The 26,470-nt window shown below is 38.3% G+C and overlaps 1 protein-coding gene across 1 annotated transcript; it reads left to right on the forward strand.

Annotated features, from left to right (window-relative positions):
* The first annotated feature begins 1,872 nt into the window (after nucleotides 1–1,872).
* On the forward strand, nucleotides 1,873–26,470 carry LOC308689160 (uncharacterized protein). Its single transcript, XM_081362736.1, has 4 exons — nucleotides 1,873–1,905; nucleotides 2,423–2,632; nucleotides 2,858–2,906; nucleotides 23,565–26,470. Exons 2-4 carry the CDS (start codon nucleotides 2,480–2,482, stop codon nucleotides 25,445–25,447), a joined length of 2,085 nt encoding a protein of 694 aa, XP_081218862.1. The 5' UTR covers nucleotides 1,873–1,905; nucleotides 2,423–2,479; the 3' UTR covers nucleotides 25,448–26,470.

Raw genomic sequence — 26,470 nt, forward strand, 5'->3', positions numbered from 1 at the left:
CACGCCGTTTCAGTGCATGTGTCTTTAAATGATAATGAGCTTTGCTCACCCCGCCCCTCTGTTCTGTGGGTACACCGTATTAGACATTCTCTGACCGTATCTAACACAATAACCACGTGTTATTCGTTATAAACGTGGGATTATGAATTATATTGAGAACGTTGTACATAGAAAACATGCCGTAATGTACCCTGAGTGTAAACCTTAGACGCATTCATCGTGAAGCCTGCAGCAAGGTTTGCAAATTTCGCAAAGATTAATATAAATACTAATATAAAGGTTAATAAAACATTACACTCACATCTTCTGGAGGTTCAGCAGGAACACGTTGGTACCGATCCGTTTTTTCTCGTTTGTGAAGCTGTCTGGTGTGAAATGATTCGCGCAAACATGAAAGCACAGATGATCGTGGGGAATCCCCGTGAGGGAATCCCCACGTCAATCCTTTGGGCATATTGCTTCAAAAACAAAACTCAGCCACTGCTTCTTCAACGGCTCGGATTTAGGAACATCCAAATGACTGCTGTGTTCCTTATTACATCTAAGAACAGAACACCACAATCGCTTAGACGCCATTCTACTCCAGCATATCCACAATGGCGGACTACTATGACGACGGCTGTCACAGCTCGCTCAGGGCGGGTCTTGTGTTGAAACACGGCTGTCAATCACAATAGCGGGAGGGGCGTACGATCTTATGACGTCACAATATCGAACGGCTTGATTTCAGAGATGGTCAAACATATAAGGAGATTAAAACACAACCACTGGATGGATTTTTATCATGATAGGATGGTTGTGTACAGGCACTGCCAACAGACATTTCAGTGCAATCAACTTGTAAAAGTGCATGTACCATTATATGACCCCTTTAAGCAAAAAAAAAAAAAAGAGAGCACCAAATAAAGCTGTGACAGCCAATTCCAATTTTAAAGATCTGGGACCATAATAGTGTTAAGATGGACAGGACCAAAACATATGCGCAGTAGTCGCAGGGGCCTGATGACAGCGGTCACACATGGGATCCACATCAGGATATATTTTATATTTTAACTTTGGTCCAGTGGGTGCGATGAAGGATTTTACACTGAATCAGACCATGTTCGGCACAAAAGAATGAGTGCACACATTGATGTTCTGGAATATTTTCTCCTATGTCCTCCTCCCACTGAGATTTAATAGATGCAAGTGAGCTTTCACACAAGTTGCAGATTGCATCATAGAATTGTGAAATCATACCCTTCATAGTATGGATAGGTTTAAGGAAGGAGTAAATGGGAGTAACACTAGGGAGACTAGGAAACTGAGGGAACAAAACTGCAAACCTGCAAATATTTAAAAAAAGGTTGAATATATATTTTTTTCTATAGATATGGTTTTTGACTTGGTGTGTGCCAAGTCTGGTGTTATTATCAGGGATTTAAGGTATGGTTGCTAGGTGATTGTTTGATTTTTGTTTCCTCCAGAAAACTTTTTCTCAAAATTGACTTTGCTGACTTCAGTTAAAAGTAGCTCATTATTTTTTTTGTATATATTTTTTTGTATATATATATATATATATATATATATATATATATATATATATATATATATATATATATATATATATATATATATATATATATATATATATAAAAAAAAAACACACATTTCCTTAATTTTTTTATTATTATTTATTTCAGCTGAAAAAGAAGACCAAATGAGCCTGTATCACTCTTTTCAAACCTGTCTCTTTTGTAGAGAGGGGTGAGTTTGGGCATCTAGTGCTTGGGCATTTACTGAGAAAAGAAACTTCCAAGTCTTTTTCATAATGGGGAGGAGCAGCAGTTAGAGATTATAAAAATCAAGCAGAGGCTTTCTGCAGCTGCAGATGAAGAACAGATTCAAGAGGAAACCGAAATAACAGCAAGTCTTTTTCTTGTCATTTTAGGCTACATACATAGAATACAAACTTTTTTTTCTAATTTTATTAAAGTCTTTATTTACTTTCAATATGGATGACACTAATCTTTGTTTTGTCCTTGTTGAATTAAGGGATCAAATAAATATAAAACTAGAATTAATTTACTAAAACTGAAAAATAAATTATACTGTGTATTTTCTAGTATAACAAATAGATTTACAAACTGTTGCAAGCATTTTGACTTTACAGTGATTGTAGATATAAACTTAGGCTTCAGTTCTTTTTAAATATGATTAAACCACTTTTTCAGCAGTAGGATTTATAATCTGATACCCTTGTATGTCATGTCAACAAGTTGTTCAAAACTACAGTAAAAGATTGAAAATCTTAATAATCTTAAACAATTTCTCTTCTATTTATAAATGGCATGTCATACCAGGTTTTTACAAATTTGAAATGTAAAAAAACAACTGTCAAATCTATAATTATTAAATAGCTTGTGTGAATTGTTGTGTCAAGGAGTGTAACAGAAGACCTAAACGCAGATTGACAAAAGACCAACAAGAGCTTCAGACAATGGCTACTCGTGGAACTCAGGGCAGGATGAAGGGAACGAAGCAGAATTTGAGTAATGACAAGAGAACAGGAAGACAGAGAACGTCACCAACAGGGAGTGCTCGCAGTGGAGGAGAGTCTGGCACAGGACTAAACTGCAAACCAGGAACAAAAGTGAGTAAAGCAGTCTCCTTAAACATAGAGCCCATTAATTCTGCATTGATGAAAATGTATTTAAAAAAATGAGCAAATCTAAAAGGTCTAGATGACATCTTAAACAATAAAGTTGAAATTCATTGTAGTAGACATTAGATTCAACGGCCAAAAAAACAATGTAAGTTTTTTACTGTGATTTTAATAATAATCAAAACCTTTCTTATTCAATCATTATTTTTCAAGACAAACAGTGATCGGTTGCTACCACAGAAAAAAGCAGGGCTTAGTCCAGGTGAGTACATTATCAGTTATTTTACATTTGAATAATATTTCACAATATTGCTGTTTTCAACTGTGTTCTTGATCAAATAAATGTACTGTAGGCTTGGTGAGCATACGAATCTTCTTTCAAAAACATGATAAAATCTAACTTTTGAACAGTAGGGTATATACAGTAGATGCCAGATGTTACAACAAGTATAATTATACAGACAAAAAAGATAAGAGAAAACCAAAAAGATAATTTTAAGGAGGATTAAAGGTTAAACAAGTGCACAACCTTTCCTAATGAGGATTAAAGGTACAGTCAAAGTTATTAAATCACATTCAAAATCATGTTCAAATGTATAGAGAAAACATCTACTATTAACAAAACTAATTCCAATGAAAAAAATGGTGTTCTTGTAGCATTTTTCTTGAAAACATTTTTGTTGCATTTTACTTTGATTGCATTGTAGTCCTCACCTACTAGATTACTAAGAATGATCTGTTTGTTTTCTTTTAAAATTTTCTCTGTGTAAGGTCATTTTAAAGATTTAGATTAACTTCAGAATAAAAATATCTGACATGATTTTATCATTTCTGGAAGTTTTGAGAAATCTGATTAATTTTCAAACTAAATAGTTTTCTCTCTCTCTCTCTCTCTCTCTCTCTCTCTCTCTCTCTCTCTCTTTTTTTTTTACATGTAATTTCACCATGTTGGCTGTTAAAAAATCACATTTTGTATTGGTACAGTAAAGCCTTAAACAGTAAATACAAAATATTTAATGATTTAATAATGAACTATAGAGAAAATGTGCTTTTCAATACTTCCAGAAAAAAAAATATGGTAGATTTTTTTCTTATTTCGCACCGGACTCAAAATTATCTGTCGACTACAGTCGACACTTAATAATCTTTATAATCCAGCTCAGCGTCTACAGTTGACAACTGGCTTCGAGTCGGATGACGTCTCATCCCTTTTCCTATAACACTGTCAAAGTGTCTAGTAGGCTTTACTACCTAACTTGCCGCGCAGCATTAAAGGGCACCTATTATGCAAAATTCACTTTTACATGGTGTTTGAACATAAATGTGTGTTGGCAGTGTGTGAGCATCCTATAATGATAAAAATCCACCCAGTGTTTTTTTTACAATCTCAATAAATCATAAGCACTTAGAACAAATGAGCTTTTCTAAGATTCTATGCAATGTGACGTAGAATTGCACAGGCCCCGCCCATGACGGTTGATTGACACTGCAGTTTGAGCATAGACCCGCCCTGAGAGAGCTGGACAGTCAGCCATTGTTTCGACGCTTGAGCAGCTGTAGACAAGAATGTCTCCTAAGCGATTAAGGTGTTTTGTTGTTGGATGTAAGAATGAACATAGCAGTCTTAATTTACTCCCGTTTTTACTCGAGGATGGATCTGTACTGTTTGTGATCCAGCTTACGGTCTTCAGAGCGACAGGCCTAACGTTACTGACCACGGCAAAAATGAAAGTGAGAGCACTAGGGGTGTAACGATTCATCAACTACATCGATGTATCGATTTATATTCTTAATGATCCAACTACATCATTCTGTGCTCGGCAAGTTATATCGGTCTAGACATATATCGATCTAACATCGTTTTAAAAGGTAATGAATCGATTGTATCGATACTATGAAATAACGCATTAGATTTAAGCACGTCAGACTTTATAAGGATTTTTTTTTTCTAAGCACTTTTAATGATAAAGGCGTTAAACGTTACTCGATTCAGCCTGCCTATCTGTGACATGATCGCCATGCGTGACGCGCCAGCAGCAGCGCAAAGACAAGCAGCGCAAAGTCTCTCACCTCAGAAAAACTGTCCTGTCCTCTCAGCCGCTATACTGCTGTAGCGCGCACTCTTCAATTGCACGCGCAAATGCGGCGGCGCGCGCTGCAGGCTTATATCGTTTCACTAGCCTATATATAAAGCACAAAATAAACTACAAGCATGCAACGTCGTTACGTTTTAAATTAGAAAAAGACGTGTTGTCCAGATTCAGTATCTGCGGTCAGATGATGTTGTCAGGCTATATGTCCGTGTCATTATTCTATCATTATTTTCATAACTTGTAACGAAATAAAGTCTCTCACCTCAGAAAAACGAAATCTCATGTCCTGTCATCGTTATACTGTGCTCGTAGCGTGCACTCTTTAATTGCACGCGCATAATTAATTGATACCTGATTCCCTTTCAAGAATTTTTGGCTAAAAAGTCACTGAATCGATTTCAAGTCACTGAATCGTTTCGGATCGTATCGTTCTAAATGAACCAATATCGTCCTTGAATCGTATCGACAACCACGAATCGCGATACGAATCGAATCGTTGTTAAAACGAATCGTTACACCCCTAGAGAGCACGCACTTTATGACAGCTCATTCAGTCGTTTTACGGATATAAGGTTTACCAGTTTATTAAGCACCCACTGAAAAGGTGTGTTTATATTTGTTTACTGTTAGTTGTAACGAGTGTTTTGTGTACTTCACTGTGTATGTTGATGATAATGAAAGGGAGAGAGAGAGAGTTTATGGATAAGACTTTAATGCTCACTTCTTATACTGTGTTTGTTCAGCTCTTACTGTGATTCTCTGGAGTAAAACTAACGCTTCATCTTTTGTGTGATGTACAATAAACTTCACTGAACTCATCAGTATATTTTGGTCATCATTCGGACGGGGTCTGCTACAGCAGGCTTGTATTAATAGTGGATAAAAGCAGATGACAAGTAAATTATAACCATAATTAAACTAAACTATACCTGTCCAATCTCCATACAGCATTATTCTCTGGCTCTGTGGGCATTATTGTCCGACTCCGAGTCGAAATGAACACCGCAACTGAGAGTTTCTGTTCTGATATTAGCCGTTTCTCAATATGCGTTCTTGTCTGTACTTGTGTTCTTGTGGACTTTTGAAACGTCATCAGTCGCTGCCCAAGTACTGTTCCAATTCAAAGTTCACATCTAGCCAAGTCCAGTTCAAATCCCCGGATGTGTTCTTGATCCGCCCCCTTTACCGAGGATGCATCGAGAGGTGACTTGTGCGGACTTGAGACAGCCAGGTATCCCAGAATGCATCTCACACCAACCAGCAAGCGTCAATAGCAGAGGAGAAAAAATACTGCTGTAATTGTGTCACGAAATGTAGTTTTAAGAGTATTTCAGGCGAGAATGTAGTTGTTTAAAGCTCAAATCTTTGGTTTATTTATAAAGATAGCGCCTATTTGAAAATTTGATCTGACGTTTTCGGAGTTCTTAGAACCAGGCAATCGGACGCTCGGCGCTCGTACCCCGCCAAGAACAGCCTTTCCTCGGCTAGTGCTGCTGACGTTTGCCGCTGGCTCGGATGTCTCCAGTCTAGTGGTTTAACATGAGATATAAATCGTCTTGTGCATATTCTAACGGACGATTTATTTATTTATTTATTTATTTATTTTCTTATTAATCTATAATTTGTTCCCTGGCAAAACGTTAAGCTGAGGGCAAAGTGAAGTTTCATAGCTTTATTTAGTCTATTTAACTTTAACGTTGTAGCCTAGAGAGCTGACTTATGTTTGACTGAATCGTTTGCTTTATTATTGTATAGCTTCTTATACCTTTTAGGCTGCTTATACTTTTATAATGGCTATTAATGATCATTAAAACTGACATTTAACAAAAAAGGTTATGTCAATTTATTTTATATATTTAAAACATAAAATATTTTATTATACATGTTGCCTACATTCTCTTCACTGTATGTACATATATAATAAAATAAAATGACACAACTCTTTTTGCTAAATGTTAGTTTTAATGATCAATATTAGGCTATAATGTTTTTTATTTATCATATTTTTAAAATGAAAACAAGAGTCAGGGTTGTGCTTTATATTTCGTGTTGTTATAAATATGCAGTGAAGATAATCAATTGCGTTGCCTGAACCACATTTTTGTGGCCAATTTGTTTAAGATTTTTTTAAATGAAAATGAAAAGAGGCACAGTGGTGGTTTATAACATATTTTGTTTTATTTGTAGCCTAGATATACATAAAAAGATAACTGGAGTAGCCACAGCGAGCTGAGTGACGCTATCAAGTACGCCGCTGTTCCATTTCAGAATTATCGGACTTGCGTCCTCCTGTCCTCGGGAGTTCGTTCTCCTGAGTCGAACTTGTCAAGTCCGAACTACCAAGGACTCAAGTCCGAACTTTGCGTACTTGGTATTGAGAAATGGTTATTATCAGATAAGATTCTCCTGGCTCTGAGCGCGAGCTCGTGAGGCTCCGCCCCCTGTGCCGTGCAGCTGCAGTTCATTTGCATTTAAAGGGCACACACTAGAACAGCGCTTTTTTCTGAGCCCCAAAGAATGACAATTTAAACATGCTGTAAAAAATGATCTGTTGGGTATTTTGAGCTAAAACTTCACATACATACTCTGGGGACATCAGAGACTTATTTAACATTTTGTGAAAAGAGTCATAATAGGTGCCCTTTAACTAAACAGACTCCAGGCAATGCTTTCGAATATGCTTTGATCACAGCCGGAGGATCTCAGACAAATATCAGAGAGAATCCCAACAGCAAAAAGAATACAACAGTTTTTATACAATAGGAGCATGGCGAAAATTACATGATGCATTAAATCATTTTCCTACAATTTGATTGGTTGGCAAACTATTTTGTTACTTGGTAGAAGCAAACTCTGTTTTCTTGATTGCTTGACTTTATTACTCAAAAAAATCACAAGCTCATAAACCTAGACATCCGTCTAGATACATTTCCCCTTTTGTTGTTGTATTCAGCCATGATTCATTAACACACACACACTCAGTCACAAGTTTTTGAGTAAAAGGGTTTGGAAATATTTAGGATTCAAAAGCATAAGAATGTTATTCCTGCAAGAAAAATAAATGTTAGTTATGATTGATTAAAAAATCCATCACAAATATATATTTACAGTATATATTTGGGTCATTCCTGGGATTCGGTAATATTTCAACTTGGACTTTTTAAATTTTTGAATTACGTATGATTACATTTCTAAATACCCCACATTATTAGGCACATATCAAACCTTCAAAAAATCATATTTTCCCATCTCAGGCATTAAAGACTTTTTATTATTTTCAGTTTTTTTCAGATTTGTACACCTTTTATTCTCAACCCCGTAACAGACAAAATTTAATTAGTTTAAACAGGATTTTACACAAAACTTGTTATAAAACAAACATCTACCTACTGCTCATGTGTCCCTCATACCAATTCAATGACTTCAAATGTAACATTTATGATCATTTTCACATTTGTATGTGATGGAAGTCACAAATATCCAAATTGTTTGTCCGTGGTCTCTTTATTTTAGTAAGAAAATTTTTTATTTAGATGTTTCACTAAAACCACAATTTTACTGTGTTAGCCCTTAACATGTCGGGTGGTAATCAGCAAGAAATGCTTTAATTTTTAATTTTATTTCCCAAAAATATTAATGTGACAGGGTTGAGAATAATGTGATGGGGTTGAATACTGTAACAGGGTTGAAAGGACACATTGGCCAACTTTTAATTTGTATTTCTTTTATACGAAAATCCCTCTTTGAGACTCAAACAAAACACTATTTTATTTTAGGCAACCATGTAATAAAGACATAGTCATATTTAGTTTTTTCGTTTTTACTTTATTATCTGAACTGCAGTGAGAATTTAAACAAAGAAAACTACTGCAGACAGTACATAGTAAATGTAACATAGTATAGTAACTTTCAGGGTTCTAAATTAACACCCGCCAACCCGCCAAATGCGGGTTAAAATTCATTTTGGCGGGTGTTAATAAAAACTTACTAGCCAGTTTGGCCGGTGATGCATGAGGCATTACATGCAGGGATGTAGTGGAGGCTAAACGCACGTAAACGCCGTTTACGCACCTCCCAAAATTCGGAAATAGCATTTCTCCTAAGTGTGTAAATTGCGTTTATCCACCTCTAAATTTCACGCTTTTCCAGTGCGTGATCGCCGAGCGGTACATGATTCGAGCATTTGGCCCGTTAACGACAGAGCAGAACATTGAGCAGAGAGCGCAGCGCGCCGACACACACACACACACACACACACACACACACACACACACACACACACACACACACACGGAAGAGAACGGCGCACACACAGAGCGGAAAAGACACGCTCGTGAAGTTACTAGCTGCGAGAGAACGAAACCTGATCGCCGAACACGGAGGGGCGGGACGGAACATTTTTGGTTTTATTTTTATTTTATTTATTTTTTTGCAAAATCGTCTGTTAATGTCGGCAGCCATTACACTTGTGGAAACTACAGTGTAACTTATATTGTCTTTCTTCTGTTAATTACAGAAACTTTTTTTCTGAGTTTTCTTTAGCCTAAAGTTTGCGAGAAACCATGGAAACGAACGGACACAGAAAACACAAGAAATAAGACAAACGGAGTTGGCTAGTAAAGTAGGTTAATATTAAACGAAATGCGGCAGTGGTTTGGACAGACTTCTGGGGGCGAGAAGAGGAACGAGGCAGGGGATGAGGAGGGTATCGACAGAGAAACTAAGAAAAGAAAATGTAATGCCAAATGGCTGACGGGTCGTGAATGGCTAGTGTTTGATCACAATAATGTCATCATGTATTGTCAGGATTGCCACATGTATAGCCTACTCAAAAAAAAAAAAAAAAAAAAAAAAAAAAAATTGGCTAGTGGATATTCTGATTGGCTGGTAACTTTAGAAAGTTACCAGCCACATTGGCTGGTGATCAAAAAAGTTAATTTAGAACCCTGGTAACTTTCAAATATTTTTGGTAAGAAAAAACAAAAATAGATTACCAAACATAACCTTTTATCAAATGGGCACAATAGGTAAATTCACTAGTGTCTAAAACATTCCTCAGTGCTGGAACATAAAACAAAACTGCAGCAGATAAAAGTTCATAATAACATAAGTAACAATCAGTGGGTCATTACAAAAGAAAATGCCATGTTAACACAAAAACTCAACATAAACAGGACTCTTGCACGCACTCAACAATTCCAACATTTTAAAATATTACTTTATGAATATTTGCATAAAATACCTGAACAAATATAAAGAAAAAAAAAGGTCTAATCCATATTTATTCATAGAGGCACCACAGTGCTGAGCTACCAAGTATGTGTGTGTGTGTGTATTATAAATAAAATAAAAATAAATAAAATAATTAAATATTTTTAGCTAGTGATTTATTTAATTTTTTTAAGATTTTATAAATGATTAGCTATTCATCAACTCGAACCCCCTGCAGTTCCTTCACATACCCCATGGGTTTAAAAGCCCCAGTTTGGGGAACCGTGCATTAGACAATTACACATGCTCATTCTCAGCCCGAAGGAGCGACGTGGGGCCGCTTTCCCATAGGCTCACCACCTGCAGGAGGGACCATAAGGGGCCGGTGCTGAGAGGATCGGGCGGCAGTCGAAGGCGGGGGCCTCGACAACCCGATCCCTAGACATAGAAACTAGTTCTAGTGACATGGAACGTAACCTCGCTGGCGGGGAAGGAGCCTGAGATTGTGCGTGAGGTTGAGAGGTTCCGACTAGAGATAGTCGGGATCACCTCTACGCACGGCTTGGGCTCTGGAACCACACTCCTCGAGAGAGGATGGACTCTTCACCACTCTGGAGTTGCCTATGGTGAGAGGCGGCGGGCTGGTGTGGGTTTGCTTATAGCCCCCCAGCTCAGCCGCCATGTGTTGGAGTTTACCCCTGTGAACGAGAGGGTCGATTCCCTGTGCCTGCGGGTTGGGCATAGGTCTCTCATTGTCGTGTGTGCCTACGGGCCAAGCGGCAGTGCAGAGTACCCGGCCTTCTTGGGGTCTCTGGGAGGGGTGCTGGAAAGAGCTCCGACTGGGCACTCCATGGTTCTACTGGGGGACTTCGACAGTGACACCTGGAGGGGCGTGATTGCGAGGAACGGCCCCCCTGATCTGAACCCGAGTGGTGTTCAGTTATTGGACTTCTGTGCTAGTTACAGTTTGTCCATAACGAACACCATGTTCAAGCATAAGGGTGTCCATCAGTGCACGTGGCACCAGGACACCCTAGGCCGTAGGTCGATGATCAACTTTGTGGTCGTTTCATCTGACCTGCGGCCGTATGTCTTGGACATTCGGGTAAAGAGAGGGGCGGAGCTGTCAACTGATCACCACCTGGTGGTGAGTTGGATCCGATGGCGGGGGAGGAAGCAAGACAGACTCGGCAGACCCAAGCGTACTGTGAGGGTCTGCTGGGAACGTTTGGCCGAGTCTCTCTTCGAGGATCTCTCAATCCCGCTGTCACGTCTTCCATTGAGAAAGCAGAGGCTGAGGGCTCAGAGGTGGACTCGTCCATCACCCAAGCTGAAGTCACCGAGGTAATGTAACGTAAACGCATTAGCTCAAATGATATACAGGGAATTTTAATAATTAATCAGGAATATGATTAATATATATTGCATATTACAGTTACATTAAAATTATGAAAAATAGATTAATTGAATATATCAATATACCATTCTTCAGATCAATTATCCTGATATCTTTTACTGGAAATTAATGTAATTATCGAACAGTTGTTTGTCCAGCAAAGACCGTAAGATTAACTTCTCATAAAAAGTATCACTTCTTATAATTCCAGGAAAAATAGTTTTCTGGCCATGAAAACTATTCTCCTGTCCTTATAACTTTAGGTTACTAAAACCGTAATCAAATTGTAAAGCTTGTAGCTAGATCAAACATTTCAGGGACTCGTAATGTGAGAAATATAGACAGAATCAATCTAGGATATAATGGATTTTAATCATTGAACTAATAATACATACTACAGTTGTATACGGAATATATTACAAGAAGACGAAGAACGAATTACGATAGGATGAGAGAGTGAGGATGAGCGAGGGAAAGTGAAAGCAAAATGAACGATCAGAGTGAGAGAGAGAGAGATCGGAGAGAGAATGAGAGAGTGTGAGAAAAGGGAGGAAAAAGAGATCCTCTGGAACGATCTCTTTAAGTTATGGCAAAATCACAAACAAAGTGGACCTTGAGAGCCAACAAGGAAATCAGATCACATTAAAAGTTCAGTTAACTTATCTTGCAAAATGGTTCTCTTGTGTTGGTTGAGGAAAGCAGAGTCCTGCGTGTGTCCTTAAGAGCAGCGTGCGTGTGTTCCCATCTCTCCCGGGCGAGCGAGGTCACGGGAAATTCAAAGAGTCTCTGTCTTTGAGGTGAAGTTGCCAGGAATGATTCAGGCTAAGTTCATTCAGCTCGTGAATGAACAGAGGCGAATAGGAAAACGAAACTAGACTGTAGAAAACATACAAAGAAATAAAAGAGAAGAGAAGCAGGGCGAAGCCGGTCCGGACTTGGGTTTCCAAAGTTTTCGGAGGAGTCGAAGGAGGGAGAAGAGAGAGAAAGGAGACTGAAGGTTTGGACTTTTATCAGTGTCCCGTGTACAGTGTCCTGTGCCCCCCTTTTTCGTGGAGGACGAATCATCTTAGAGCATTCCGAGCGGGAAGATTCTCTTTGTGTGTTAATGCAGCCCGACCCTCGTGTGGAATCACAAGGAGGCAAAATATGATATTATGCTCGGGGAATTAAAACGCATGGAACCATAACGTTTATCACAGTCTCTTATCAAAAATCTCCTTCGTCGTACAAAGGGGATTAAAACAAGACCAAGAAGGAATAGTGACAAAGATAGAAACATATAGATACATTCTTATGTTGAACAAAGGTACTTTAGGATTAGACTACAGTGATTCAAAAACACAACTACTCTAATATCACACTGGGGAACATGCAAATTACCTGGAACACTCTTTGTACATTTGTAATAGTTAGTAAAATGAAATTTTACCAGTGGAAGTCCATATATGGCCATGTGTGTGTGTATATCTGTGTGTGTGTGTGTGGTGTAAAGTCACGAGATTGAAAATCAGGGGACTTGGTCGAATCCATTTGCTAACAATACAGAGCTTGTTATAAATGTGTCATACGCCAGGGAGACCCCAGCCAGAGCGGCGCTGGTAATTACCCTGGGGCGTTATCTAGACATTGTGCATTATTCTTACATTTTGCAGAAGAGTAAAAACAAAAAGCTCTTGTTTTCTCATCTGACAAAGGGGCTGTGTTTGAAAAGTCAGGATTCGCCTAATTCAGACCATCTGGCCGGACGCCAAGTCAGTGTTGCTACAGTAGTCAAGAAACTCCTCGGTGGCAAGGCACCGGGGGTGGATGAGATCCGCCCTGAGTACCTCAAGTCTCTGGATGTTGTGGGGCTGTCTTGGCTGACACTCCTCTGCAGCAGAGCGTGGCGGTCGGGGACAGTGCCTCTGGGATGGCAGACCGGGGTGGTGGTCCCTCTTTTTAAGAAGGGGGACCGGAGGGTGTGTTCCAACTACAGGGGGATCACACTTCTCAGCCTCCCTGGGAAAGTCTATGCCAGGGTACTTGAGAGGAGAATACGGCCGATAGTAGAACCTCGGATTTAGGAAGAACAGTGTGGTTTTCGCCCAGGCCATGGAACACTGGACCAGCTCTATACCCTCTACAGGGTGCTAGAGCAGTGGTTCTCAATCCTGGTCCTGGGGACCCACAGCTCTGCACATTTTATATGTCTCCTTTATCTGACACACCCAGTTCAGTTCATAGAGCTCTTTCCTAACGAGATAATGATCTGAATCAGGTGTGTTAAATGAGGGAGACATACAAACTGTGCAGAGCTGTGGGTCCCCAGGACCAGGATTGGGAACCACTGTGCTAGAGGGTTCATGGGAGTTTGCCCAATCAGTCCACATGTGCTTTGTGGATTTGGAGAAGGCATTCGACTGTATCCCTCGCGGTGGCCTGTGGAGGGTACTCCGGGAGTATGGGGTCCGGGGTCCTTTGGAGGGTGTCAGGTTTGGGGACAACACGATTTCGTCTCTGCTCTTTACAGATGATGTTGTCGTGTTGGCCTCATCAAACCAGGACCTTCAGCATGCACTGGGATGGTTTGCAGCCAAGTGTGAAGCGGCTGGGATGAGAATCAGCACCTTCAAATCCGAGGCCATGGTCCTCAGTCGGAAAAGAGTGGCTTACCCACTTCAGGTTGGTGGAGAGTTCCTGCCTCAAGTGGAGGAGCTCAAGTATCTTGGGGTCTTGTTCACAAGTGAGGGAAGGATGGAACGGGAGATTGACAGACAGATCGGTGCAGCTTCTGCAGTAATGCGGTCGATGTACCGGTCTGTCGTGGTGAAGAAAGAGCTGAGCCGCAAGGCGTAGCTCTCGATTTACCGGTCAATCTACGTTCCTACTCTCACCTATGGTCATGACCGAAAGGACAAGATCCCGGATACAGGCGGCCGAAATGAGCCAGCATCTGCGTGCACGAAACTGCCTTTGCCTCTCTGCTGTTGATGTGGGTGCCATTTCTGACTAGGATGCCTGTTAAAGTTTAAGTGGAAACATTACATCAAATATTTTATCTATAACAAAAATATGAGTTATGATTTTGGTAATAATATATTTACTGAAATTAAATTTCTAAATTGAAATCATTGATTAAATTAAGTGAATAACTCAACCGTCACAATGTTTACAACCCCGAAACAATGACATATGTGACGGGGTTGAGTGTGATGGGGTTGAGTTTTTTTGCTCAAAATGGCCACTGCTCTTAATGTGGTGTAGAAGAGTGGGCCACATGGCATCCAATAAAATAAGTATATTTTAGATTTTTATGGATTAAAATAAAAATTTGAAAAGTCATCATTTTCCATCTTAATTGTATGTGATGGGGTTGAGTTGTTAAGCTTGACAGTACCCTCCCTGACTATAATACACCTCAAAAAATGAATAAAAAGTGATATCTTGCTTTTTTTTTTTTTTTTTTTTTCAAAAGCAAAGAACACAAATAAATACTTGCATTATTGCCAAAAATGATAGACACTGTGCACATTTTATTAATTATTTTCCAAGTACAAATTCAGCGAAGAACCTCAGGGACATGACAAAATGCTTGCTGTAAGACAGAAATAAAAAAAATTTAATGCTAAAAATTATTTAAAGGCAGGGTAGGTAGGATTTTTCTAAAAAAAAACCATTCCAAATTTGTTTAAACTGTCTTTATATACCAATACATAATTAAAATGTAAGTACTCTGAAAAAGAAAATATAAAAATCGAGTGACTGTAGACCTTTTAATCAGCAATAAACACAGCTCATTATTTCCATTCACTCCCACCCCCTCCCTTCTGAGCTCCTTCCAAAGCCACGCCCCCAAAACACATGAACGCGCGACGCCAAACGCTCAGGCTCAGCTGGAAGACACATTTATTACCTGAGACGAGTGGAGAGGAAGGAGCGCAGTACATACAGTGACATCTTGTCAGAATCACATGTAATAAAATACCTAACTTTATCACTATGAATATAAACAAATAAGATTTCTTTTAGTACTCACTATCAAGCTAGCATATCGATAATGGTAAAGTTTCATTCGGTAACGAGCTATATTTATAAGGCAAAACTAAAAACAGGTTGCATTGATACACGTTTTTCCATTACCATCAGTTACACTGTGATGAAGGTGAATTTTGTGTAAGATTCATAACATATACGGTGTTTTGCATGTAAGAGTTTCCATGATGAAAACATTGTTGACTCTAATGAAGACTAACGTACACTCCGAGTCCGGAGACAAGTACCGCATCGTCGGTTCGAGGACAGGTCCGGGGTTGAGGGCGAAGCAGAGGAGGTCGTTCAAGAGTGCGGGCAGGGTCCGAGGAAGTAGTTTTTGCCTTGTTTGCCTTCGCTGACTGCATATGCAGGTGCTTTGAGCTGAATATTTCCGGGAACGGTGACATGTGATGAGTGCACGCAGGGCAGCGCACGCAGTGGGGCTCGGGCATGAGACATGAAGGCATCTGATTGGTTCTTTACATTCGCACCGAATGGCAGTGATTGGTCAGAGTTTTTACTGTCCTGCAGCTGTTACAGAGGTCTGATTTTTTTTATTCCTTTTTCTGAACACATAATGTATTGACTACTCTCAGGATGGAAGGACCATTTCACCCAGTATAAAAAAAAGTGTTTCTGAACAGGATTACCTACTATAGCTTTAAATGTAATAATTATTTGTATTCATTATAAAGGACATACCAAAGTATTGTGAAAAGCTTTTAACATTTCATTTTGGTGAACCACCACTTTAAAAAATCTAGGGGACTGAAATATTACAGAATCCAAGAAATGACCCATTTAATAAATTCTACTATATTATTTGATTTATTTCTAATATTTTAAATATGATGGTTTTATTATAAATATGGTGATGATTTTTAAGATGGACATCCAACTAGGGATGGGCAATATATTATCGGTTGCGATATACCGGTAACAATTCTCCCCACGATAAGAATTAGTCTTCCCGTGATAATAACGATAAAGCCTAGCTGATGATGTATTTCTGTTTGGGACCCATTCGCAGCTCACTCGTAAAGCAAAAACAACCAAATAAATACAACTGAACAAAGATACAAATTAAACAGTAAAGCACTGTTTATTTAATTTGTATCTTTGTTCAGTTGTATTTGTATCATTGTATCAGGTTTTCAGGTCTATTTAGGTACAGAAATTTAAATCAAATGTAAAATAACACTGCACAGTTGTAACTTTATAAGTAAAATATATATATTAATCCTTAATAAGATTAGGGAATGATTTTCCTTTGTTACTTGATTAACCTTAAACACATACAGGCAGCAGGAATATTAGGCTGCTGACAAATTATATGTCAGGATATAATATGTCAGCAGGAATATTAGGCTGCTGAATAGAGCTGCATGGATCCAATATACTAGAGAAACATGTGATTTATTTCCCAACTGTTTATGTTCACTTAAAACAGCAGAACCATGTATGACAGGATATTTAGACAATTTTGCATATTTAAGCGCAAGATGTGAAAGAAAACTAAATTCAGTATCTGCACACTATGATTTGTGTGTAGGGATGCACCGATATCAGTATCTCAGATGGTGCATTCAAGTCCTCCTGGGAAGTTCGTACGTACGAGGTGGGAAGTCGTGCTTATAACGGCATGTGCGTTCAAGTCACTTTCATCGGAGCAAGATGGCTGTGTACTTTCTCTTAATTAATTACACAAAAATACAGTAAGGTTCTTAAACTCTTGTTCTAGAAAATGAAGAACAAAGAAATGTGCATCAGGTGTACTTTGTATTTTTATGTTTTTAATTAATTTATGAAGCCACTGCCAACTCATCGTTACATGTTGCATAGTTATATTATAATTCTATCATATTCTGTGTTGGGGATTAGCTAACTGCGCTGTAAATAGAAAAGCCTGACAATATCACAGCTAAATACCTTTACGTATTGTGTATTCCGCCATGTTAATCACTGACACGCCCCCAACTCGTAAAGATCGGAGCTTAGAGAAAATCCCGAGCTCCCCATTGGTATTTACGACATTGTGGTGGCGTTCAAGTGCGTTCAACTCGTAAATACGATCTATACGAGATGACTTGAACGCACCAAGATACTGAGCTCTCATACTCAAAAAAATGCTCTGATACCAAAACTGATACCATGCAGCGTGTGTACAGTGTTTGTGTCCAGAAAAAGAAAAACAGACAACTATCTAATTAGTGAAATATAAAATGCCTGCGCATTTATACGAGTGCACAATGGCACAGACACACAAACTTGTTGAGCGCATCCCTTTTTCACAGACGTCAGTGGAAAGTTTGTAGTACAGTCGGAAGTCAGTGGTAAAGAAAGTAAAACGAGGCATGTGTTAACGTTAACTGACGAGAGAGAGAGCGTGCACACTGAATGCTTTTGATTGCTGATCGTTCACTCAGCACACGTCATTTGGATTAAAACTAAATTGTATATTTAAGTAAAACATCAACTGTTACCTTATTTATGTTTAACGAATGTTTCCCTACATAATTACAGGATGTTTTCAAGTCAACAAGTTTCATGAACGCAAACATTTAAAGCGCGCGCCCCGAATACCAGCATCTCAGAAAGAGCGTGAATACTGAATTGAATTATCTTTCACGTCTTGCAGTTGTAAGGACGAATTCACACATAATTATGTAAAAATGCCCGTCTTGGCGAGTATCCTAGTAGTCGGTTATATTTCAAGTGACCGTACACAGTATTCATATTGGATCTGTGCGTTCAGTCTTAAAGGGACAACAGTCTAATAAACCTGCTGCTGTGTTTTAATGTTAATAAAATAAAGGACAAAGAAATCACTCACTGCTCTTGACTAAATACTTTTTGTAACTTTATAAAGATGAATCTGTATTTAATTTAGACAGTAATGAATATGCAGTGTTATTTCACATTTGATTACTTTATTGACTTTATTAACAAATTAAGCCAACTAATAAGATTTATATTATTTTGGTTTCTCTACCCAATACATTTAAAAATTACAAATGCAGTGAAAATACAGTTATCGGTATTAGTACTTGTTATCGGCAAGTACCAAAACTGGTAAAAGTGGTATCGGTGCATCCCTATTTGTATGTGCATCAGATGTGAGTATGTAAGTACCAAATTCACGTAAAGTCACCATTACTGTATACCTTTATTTATAAAGAATGTCACCTATATTCTTTATATAGGACTTTCTACAGTACAGAATGTTGTACAATAAACTAGCTTTACAGTAATAAACAGGAAAATAATAAGTCCTGGATGCAAACAGTTCAATCCTCCTGTAAAGCAGCTCAAAAAGACAATAGTAAACACATTATTCAGTTTAAAACAGTTCAGTGTTGATTCGGTTTGGTCCAATGACTGTGTAAAGTACATCAATTATGAAATGAGTTACGTTTATTTATAAAGCAGCTCTGGATAAAACGAATTTTCAGCCGCCAAAAATTATTGGCTGAAAGAGGAAAAAAGGCCAAAAATATAAGCCGGAAATATGCTGTCCCGCCCCTCCGTGTTCAGCAATCAGGTTTCACGCATGACTTTGCGAGCGGCCCCGCTTTCTAAGATGCACAACTTCAAAGCGACTGCTCAGTGTTTCGCTCTTTGTGTTTGCTTCACGCTCTGCTCAGTCGCTCACAGCCCAAACGCTCCACTCACGTACCAATCACGCTCACCGGTAAAGCAACGCCCGCTCAAAAAATGCGCCGTCATTAAATTTGTTTCTGTTTGCAATAGCCCTACTGTACTGTAACATGGTGTCTATAGCCGTGCTGGGCAACACTGGTAAAATGACGCTATCCTCTTGTTGACTGATCTGCTCCCTGCTATCTGCTCACATGCTCTGATAATAATAGCTACTTTATTTTGATAATAGGTCAAAAAATAAATCTAAATGTTAGATAGAACTGAATGAAGAATAATATATTGATACTAATAATATATTAATATAGGCCTATTTTTGGTCCAATTTTTGTGTTACTTTAAATAATAGTGTGGTTATTTTGTTGGCTTGTTTTTAAATTCAGATTCATTCAATTATTTTATTTAAATAAAAAGTCTCAAAAAATATTTTAAAATAGGAAATTGAAAATTCTAAATTAACTTAAGTTAATTTAAATTTAGTTTCGGCCAGGAATTTTCAGTACCTAGCGTCACTAATATATATATATATATAAATATATATACACATACATACACACACACACACACACACACACACACACACACACAGCCGACTCGTCTATACACAGACTTCTCACTCCTGGCCGTATATATGGAGGAGCAGTTGGGCTAAATTCCAAGCTCGATCCCCTTTGGACAGCACGCCAAATATGCTTATTTTACTCTTTTACTTTATCTTTTACTTAATTTCTTTATCATTTGTGAGCATGAATTAATTTATGTCGTTTTTACGTTTTTTACGTTCTTATTATGATAGGACAGTGAGTAGATAGGTACAGAGGGAGAGAGAAAGGGAGCCGGGATCAGGAAAACCTCAATGTTTTATTCTCCATCATTCAATGCACATTGCCTGTACATAAATTAACCTTTATGTTATGTCATCGCAGATTCCAATCTATAAAGAGTAGAGCGTTGGCACTTGCAACGCTGGGGTCTTGGGTTCGATTCCCAGGGAAAGCAAGAACTGATAAGAATGTAAAATGTGTACCTTGAAATGCTATGCAAGTCGCTTTGCATAACAGTGTCTGCCAAATGCATAAAATGTAAAAAAAAATATAAAAATAAATAAATAAATGTAAATCAAAATATTTATTGCATTTATGAAGGCTCAGCACCCAAACACTCTATATAACCTGTTGCCTCAGTGGTGTACAGTGTCTTTGGGCGGTTTGCCGGTAGCAGCCATTTGAGGATTGTTTGTGATTTGGTCTAAGTGACTTGGGATAAATAAATAGAATAAATAAAATGTCATCAGCATGTGCTACTGGTAAACAAATAGAGCAAGAAGTAATAAAATGTCATCAGCATGTGCTACTGATAAATAAATAGAGCAAGATTAATAGCACTTTGGCAATTGTGCGTTTTAGCGCCATGTCGTGTTGATCTATACACCATTTCATGTTGTATTTTTATTGCCTGGTCAGTAGACATAGGTTGTAGCAGCAAACACACTGAGAAGATCATGCTAAATTTATGACACTGTCAGAAAATGATCACAGACTATCTTTGGTCACAACATCGTGACAACAGCCATCTTTAAACCTCTCTCACTGCATGACGTAGGACCACCATTAGGAGCCACGATCACAGAAATCACCAGGATTGTTTCACAATGCTCATCTTTCATCTGGGACAGCCCAAAATCAAACAATGTGTATCAGGCATTAGAGCAAAACATTTTGGAGTCTAAACCCTGGACTGACCCACCCATTATTTTTAAGAGTTTCTCCTAAATCGGCAAGTTCGGAGCTACTTTTAGATGTTTTGTGAATATGCCCACAGTTTTCCTCTGGCCAAATGAAGCAATGGTTATGATTCCAGGCTGCACCAAAAGTCAGATTGTAAATTTATATTATTCCAAATATTGAATCCAGTTCCTTTTGCTTGAAGATTGGCATACATCACGTTAGAATATGGTGAAAATGAGTCGAAGCTGGCATTGAGCTGAATTGATTTCTCTTCCACATCTTTTTGTGCTTGAATGGTTTAAAATCAAATTAAAATTATCAGGGGAATCCATTCGCAAAATAGAAATTTTAAGTGTCCAATTCCTGACCTTAAATATCTCATTCCAACCCTCTACAATGCGAGTAAATCACTTGCATATGCGACAACGTTTTCATGCTATGCGACTAAATTTCTATAAATAATGCCATTGGCTAATATATTGTGAGATTTCACTCGCCTGTGTTTGAGTTAGAAGTTTAGCACAGATATATTTTCACTCGACTCGTGAGAGTTTCGCGCTCCGACTTTTTAAAGTTGATCAAATTCGAAAAAGAAAAAACTATAAAGCAGCCAAGAGAAACAAATGATAAATTCATTGCTTAGCTGGGTCTTCAGGCTATGCAGTGTGGTGACAAATAAAATTCTATCACTGAATAAGAGACAAACATTTCCAATTTGATGAGGTTTATTTTCTTGCAAGAAAAGGCCTGCAGTCGTACAGTCACACAGACCTGCGTGAAGTTGGCCCCCCACCCAACGCAAAACGTCGTCAAACTATGCTCAATCGTTTGTGCTCCGTTTGTGCTGGTTTGTGCTGTAAAATTTTTCGTTTGTGCTGTTTCGGTTTTTTAGATATTAAAATAATTTTTTTAGGTCATTCTGAGGTCACTCGCTCCACATGCTCCAAATTCACCCAAAATAGTCTCGTTCGTTTGTGCTGCGTTGGGTTTTAAAATATCAGAAATTGAATTATAGACGATGACGTCACCAGCCCCCCCCCATCTGCATCTTCGTGAACGCACCACACAGAAATGCACATTTCATACATAAGCAGAGAGCAATCTGTTTTCTTTCGTTTTGAATTGTTCTGTTTAAAAGTAGACATGTCTGTGATGCAAGTAGCCTAGGCGCTGAGTTTCGGTTAATTTATGAGACCAGCTGCAGTTCAGGCGCCGGCGCCTCTATGTCCTGATTATCTATTGTCTGATATAGGCCTATTTACTTCTTATTTTGCCTATTAAATCCTGGCAATTGGTAGATGAAACATTGATTAAAATTAAGATACAATTAATACAAAATGAATTTCACCTGAAAGAAAGGCTTTGTGCTTTCTGTTTGAGGTCTCTGTGAAAGTTTTAAAGCAGTCTTTTAGTGCCGTTTTTAGAGCGGTCAGTAAAAAAAAAGTAGGCTCAGTCAGCCAGCGCTCATACCTGTATTTACATCCTGTTTTCGGTCGAAGTCCACAGTAGTCGATTGTCGAGTTCAACGCGCATGATCATAGGTACTAAACCTATGGGCGTGAACTCGGCAATCGACTACTGTGGACTTTGACCGAAAACAGGATGTAAATACAGGTATGAACGCTGGCTGAATAAACATCATTTTTTATATATTTCTTTCACATCTACTGCAGTCAGATTCACCCGCGTTCACTCCGAAGGAATAACTCACATGACCTGTGCACTTGTAATGACACATCAAGGATGTTAAGAGCCTAAAAGCAGGTTTAAAACTTGCCCCATTGAAGTCAACAGAGTGCAAATTTTAAAAACAGGATAACACGGTGTAGGAAACACCGATTTTTGTCGTTGTTCTCTGTACTGACAGTACTCCAAATTTACAAAAAAATGAGCTCAATGTTAAAATTGACCGGAGTTCTCCTTTAAAGAATTTATCCTCAACTATTTTTGTGGTGTAAGTCTATGTATTTTAAAATGTTAACTTCAAATAATAGTGATTTGAAGATGTGGTAGCATTGGATCTGGACTCTGGAGTTGGAAGGGGTGCCGGCGCGACCGCCGATCCCAGGGGTTTAAACCTTGAGGTTCTGTGGGGTGCGGACTGGATCGACTCCATCCCTTGAGCTACCGAACAAATGTTTTTTTGGGGGGTGTGGACTGACGGGGCAGTGAACCCGAGGTCAGTCCTGGAGCTCCTCCTGTCCGATTTTAGAGAAAAATCGGGTCCATCGGAGATGTCCAATGTAATTCTTAGGCACGCCGAATAAACACCACAAACTCAGTGTAAGAGTAAAACTAAAACTGCCAGATGGGAAGTTTATTCTATGTATAATGTTTTTACTACTTTAATTCATTTTACTCTAATTAATTTTATAACTGTATCCTTTATCTCTTTTAATTCCTTTTATATCTGTTTTAATTTCCCTTGCTCTTATTTTGTGCTTATTTTCTATGCAAAGCACTTTGAATTGCCATAGTGTGATATTTTAATTCCTTTCTATGTAAAGCACTTTGTATTGCCAAACTGTATGAAATGTGCTATATTAAATAAACTTGCCTTGCCTAGTGTTAAAATCACATGATCAGCGATTAGTTGGTCAAGTGTAAAACATTATGGCAGAGAAGTTGTGCAACCCGCTTGTGTTGTGTATTCGCTTTTGTTGCAGTACTCTCTGTCAACTAATAAATTATTCAATTATTGATAGGTGATACAATTTTAAATTATTTGACATTTTAGTGATATTGCACAGGGTTTTTCTCACTTCTTTTGTATACTTTATTTATAAGTGGACGTACAAACAATAATTTCCTTTTCCTTTAACCAGCAGAGGCGGAAAAAGGTCAGAAAAAGAATATTAAACAGTGCCGGTCTGCTGTTAACAAGGATTTTAACATGCCAAGAGAAAGCACAAGCAGATCATGGAAAATCATGGAAAAAGACCACAGTTATGGAAAGGGATTAAGTGTTGTAAATATTATAAAGAACAACCGGAGCAAAAAAGTGGAAGATGGAAGCAATGAAAACCTACCCATGTTTAAACTCAACCTGTCTGAAACATGGAAGAACAGTGATGGATTCTGCAGAAGAAGCACATTTGGGAAAGAAAAAAATAAAGAGAACAAGACCATTATGATGATCGGAGCCACAGGTGCAGGAAAATCCACTCTAATTAACAGCATGATCAACTACATTCTGGGAGTGAAATGGGAAGATGACTTCCGGTTTGTGCTAGTAGATGAAGGGAAGCAGAAATCTCAGGCTGAAAGTCAGACTTCAGAGATCACAGCATATCAAATTAATCACAATAATGGTTTCCGGGTCCCATATTCTCTGACTATTGTGGACACACCAGGCTTTGGTGATACCAGAGGAATTTCACATGACCAGAAAATCACAAAGCAGATTCAGGAGTTCTTTTCTAATCCAGGAGGGATCGACCACATTGATGCCGTGTGTTTTGTAGTACAGGGTTCACTTGCCCGTCTGACACACACACAGAAATACATCTTTGACTCCATCCTTTCCATATTTGGGAAGGATATTGCTGAAAACATCCTTGTGCTGGTCACCTTTGCAGATGGGAAAAAACCTCCAGTTCTCGAGGCTATCAAAGTGTCTGAGGTTCCCTGTTCAACCAATGAGTCTGGAGAGCCACTTCACTTCAAGTTCAACAACTCTGCTCTGTTTGCTACCAATAATCAATCTGGAGAGGACGAGGAGTCTGTCTGTGGAAACTTTGACCAAATGTTCTGGAAGCTGGGATTTTCTAGCATGAACAAATTCTTCACATCCCTCAACAAGATGGAAACCAAGAGCTTGTCTCTGACACAGGAGGTCCTGAAAGAGCGTCAGCAACTAGAAGTACATGTGCAGGGTCTCCAGCCCCAAATCAATGCTGGTCTGACAAAACTGGATGAAATCAAGAAGACAAGAGATGCTCTGGACCAACACAAGACTGAAATGGAGGCAAACAAGGATTTTGAATATGAATTAATAGTAATTGTCCCAAAACAGATCGAAAACATATCAAGATCCTATTTGACCAACTGCCAAAAGTGTTACTTCACATGTCATAATGCATGTAAGTATGGAAATGATAATGATAAAGAGAAGTGTTCTGCAATGAAAGATGGAAAGTGTCGTGTCTGTCCTGGAAAGTGTGCCTGGAACGTGCACTCTAATCAGAAATATAAATGGGATTATGTCACAGAAAAGAGAAAGGAAACCTATCAGGATTTAAAAAAGCGATTTGAGGATGCACATGGAGAGGTCATGTCAAAAGAAAAGATCTTTGAAGAGCTTGAAAAGGAGCTTGAGCTTGTCCAGGATATTGTGGCCGGACTAATTGAAAAATCTCAAAAGTCCTTGGAGCGTCTGGAGGAAATCGCCCTCAAGCCCAATCCTCTGTCCACTCCTGACTACATTGATCTGATGATTGAGTCTGAGAAACAAGAGGCCAAGCTTGGATTTCAAGATCGCATTCAGTCTTTAATGGAAGTCAGGAAGAACGCAGAGATCATCAGTAAGGTTTCCACAGGAGAAGTACTTCCAGAGCATTTGAGAGAATACAAACCCGGAACAAGAAAAAATGAATCATCCTATGATCCAAGGGTCCTGTTCAGTGAAGGGTTCAGTAAAGGGATCAGTGAAGGGTTCAGTAAAGCAAAGAATTATGTTCAAGAAAAAGTAAGCTCTGTATTCAAGTAAAACTTTTATCTACAATTACTACAGCTATAAACTCAAACATTTGGTTTTGTGGTAATATGCTCTGCATGCATTTTTATTATACTTAAAAATACTTTACCTTAAAAATGGTCTTCATCTTCATTCTTCGTTTGATGTATAATACATACCTGTATGATTTTGCCTAACAGCTTGTTGTTAGCAGATTGTAAAATAATCCTGTTTTGGAATGATGTAATTTTACTTTCATTGATGCTAGTCATTCATTTTGCATGAATAATAATAATAAAATAAAAAAACAAGTAAAGTTGACAATCTAAACATTGTGCCAATAAATACATTTAATATGCATATATATTTTACCTTTGGTGTTCTTTTTTTGTTTACCAGTCGGGACATTTCTCATATCTTAATTTAGTTTTGAAATGTAATGAAAGGAAATCATAAAGAGAAAGGAAACTTGTCAGGATTTTAAAAAAAGCTATTTGAGGATGCACATGGACAGGTCATGTCTAAAGAAAAGATCTTTGAAGAGCTTGAAAATGGGCTTGAGCTTGTCCAGGAGGATATTGTGGCCGGACTAATAGAAAATTCTCAAAAGTCCTTGGAGCGTCTGGAGGATATCGCCCTCAAGCCCAATCCTCTGTCCACCCCTGACTACAATGATCTGATGATTGAGTCTGAAAAACAAGAACATTCAGTTTTTAATGGACGTTAGAAAGAAGGCAGAGACCATCAGTGAGGTTTCCACAGGAGGAGTGCTTTCAGAGCATTTGGAAACATATAAATATGTAAACAGAAAAAAATAAAGATCATATGATCCAAGGGTCCTGTTCAGTAATGTAAACAATTACTTTAATAAAAAATTCTGTAAATGAAATAAGTCTTCATATTTAAATGTTAATGCACTGTACTTAATCACAACTTTTTGAACTCTTTATCTATCAACTATAATTTTTGATTTTGTTGTAAAATGTTCTGCATTCATTTTAATACTTTAAACTGTCCTTAATGTAATACTTTTTTTTTAAACAGGTTTGACAAATG

The sequence above is a fragment of the Scardinius erythrophthalmus genome (assembly GCF_964197995.2).
Source record: "Scardinius erythrophthalmus genome assembly, chromosome: 4".
In the NCBI taxonomy this organism is placed as follows: domain Eukaryota; kingdom Metazoa; phylum Chordata; class Actinopteri; order Cypriniformes; family Leuciscidae; genus Scardinius; species Scardinius erythrophthalmus.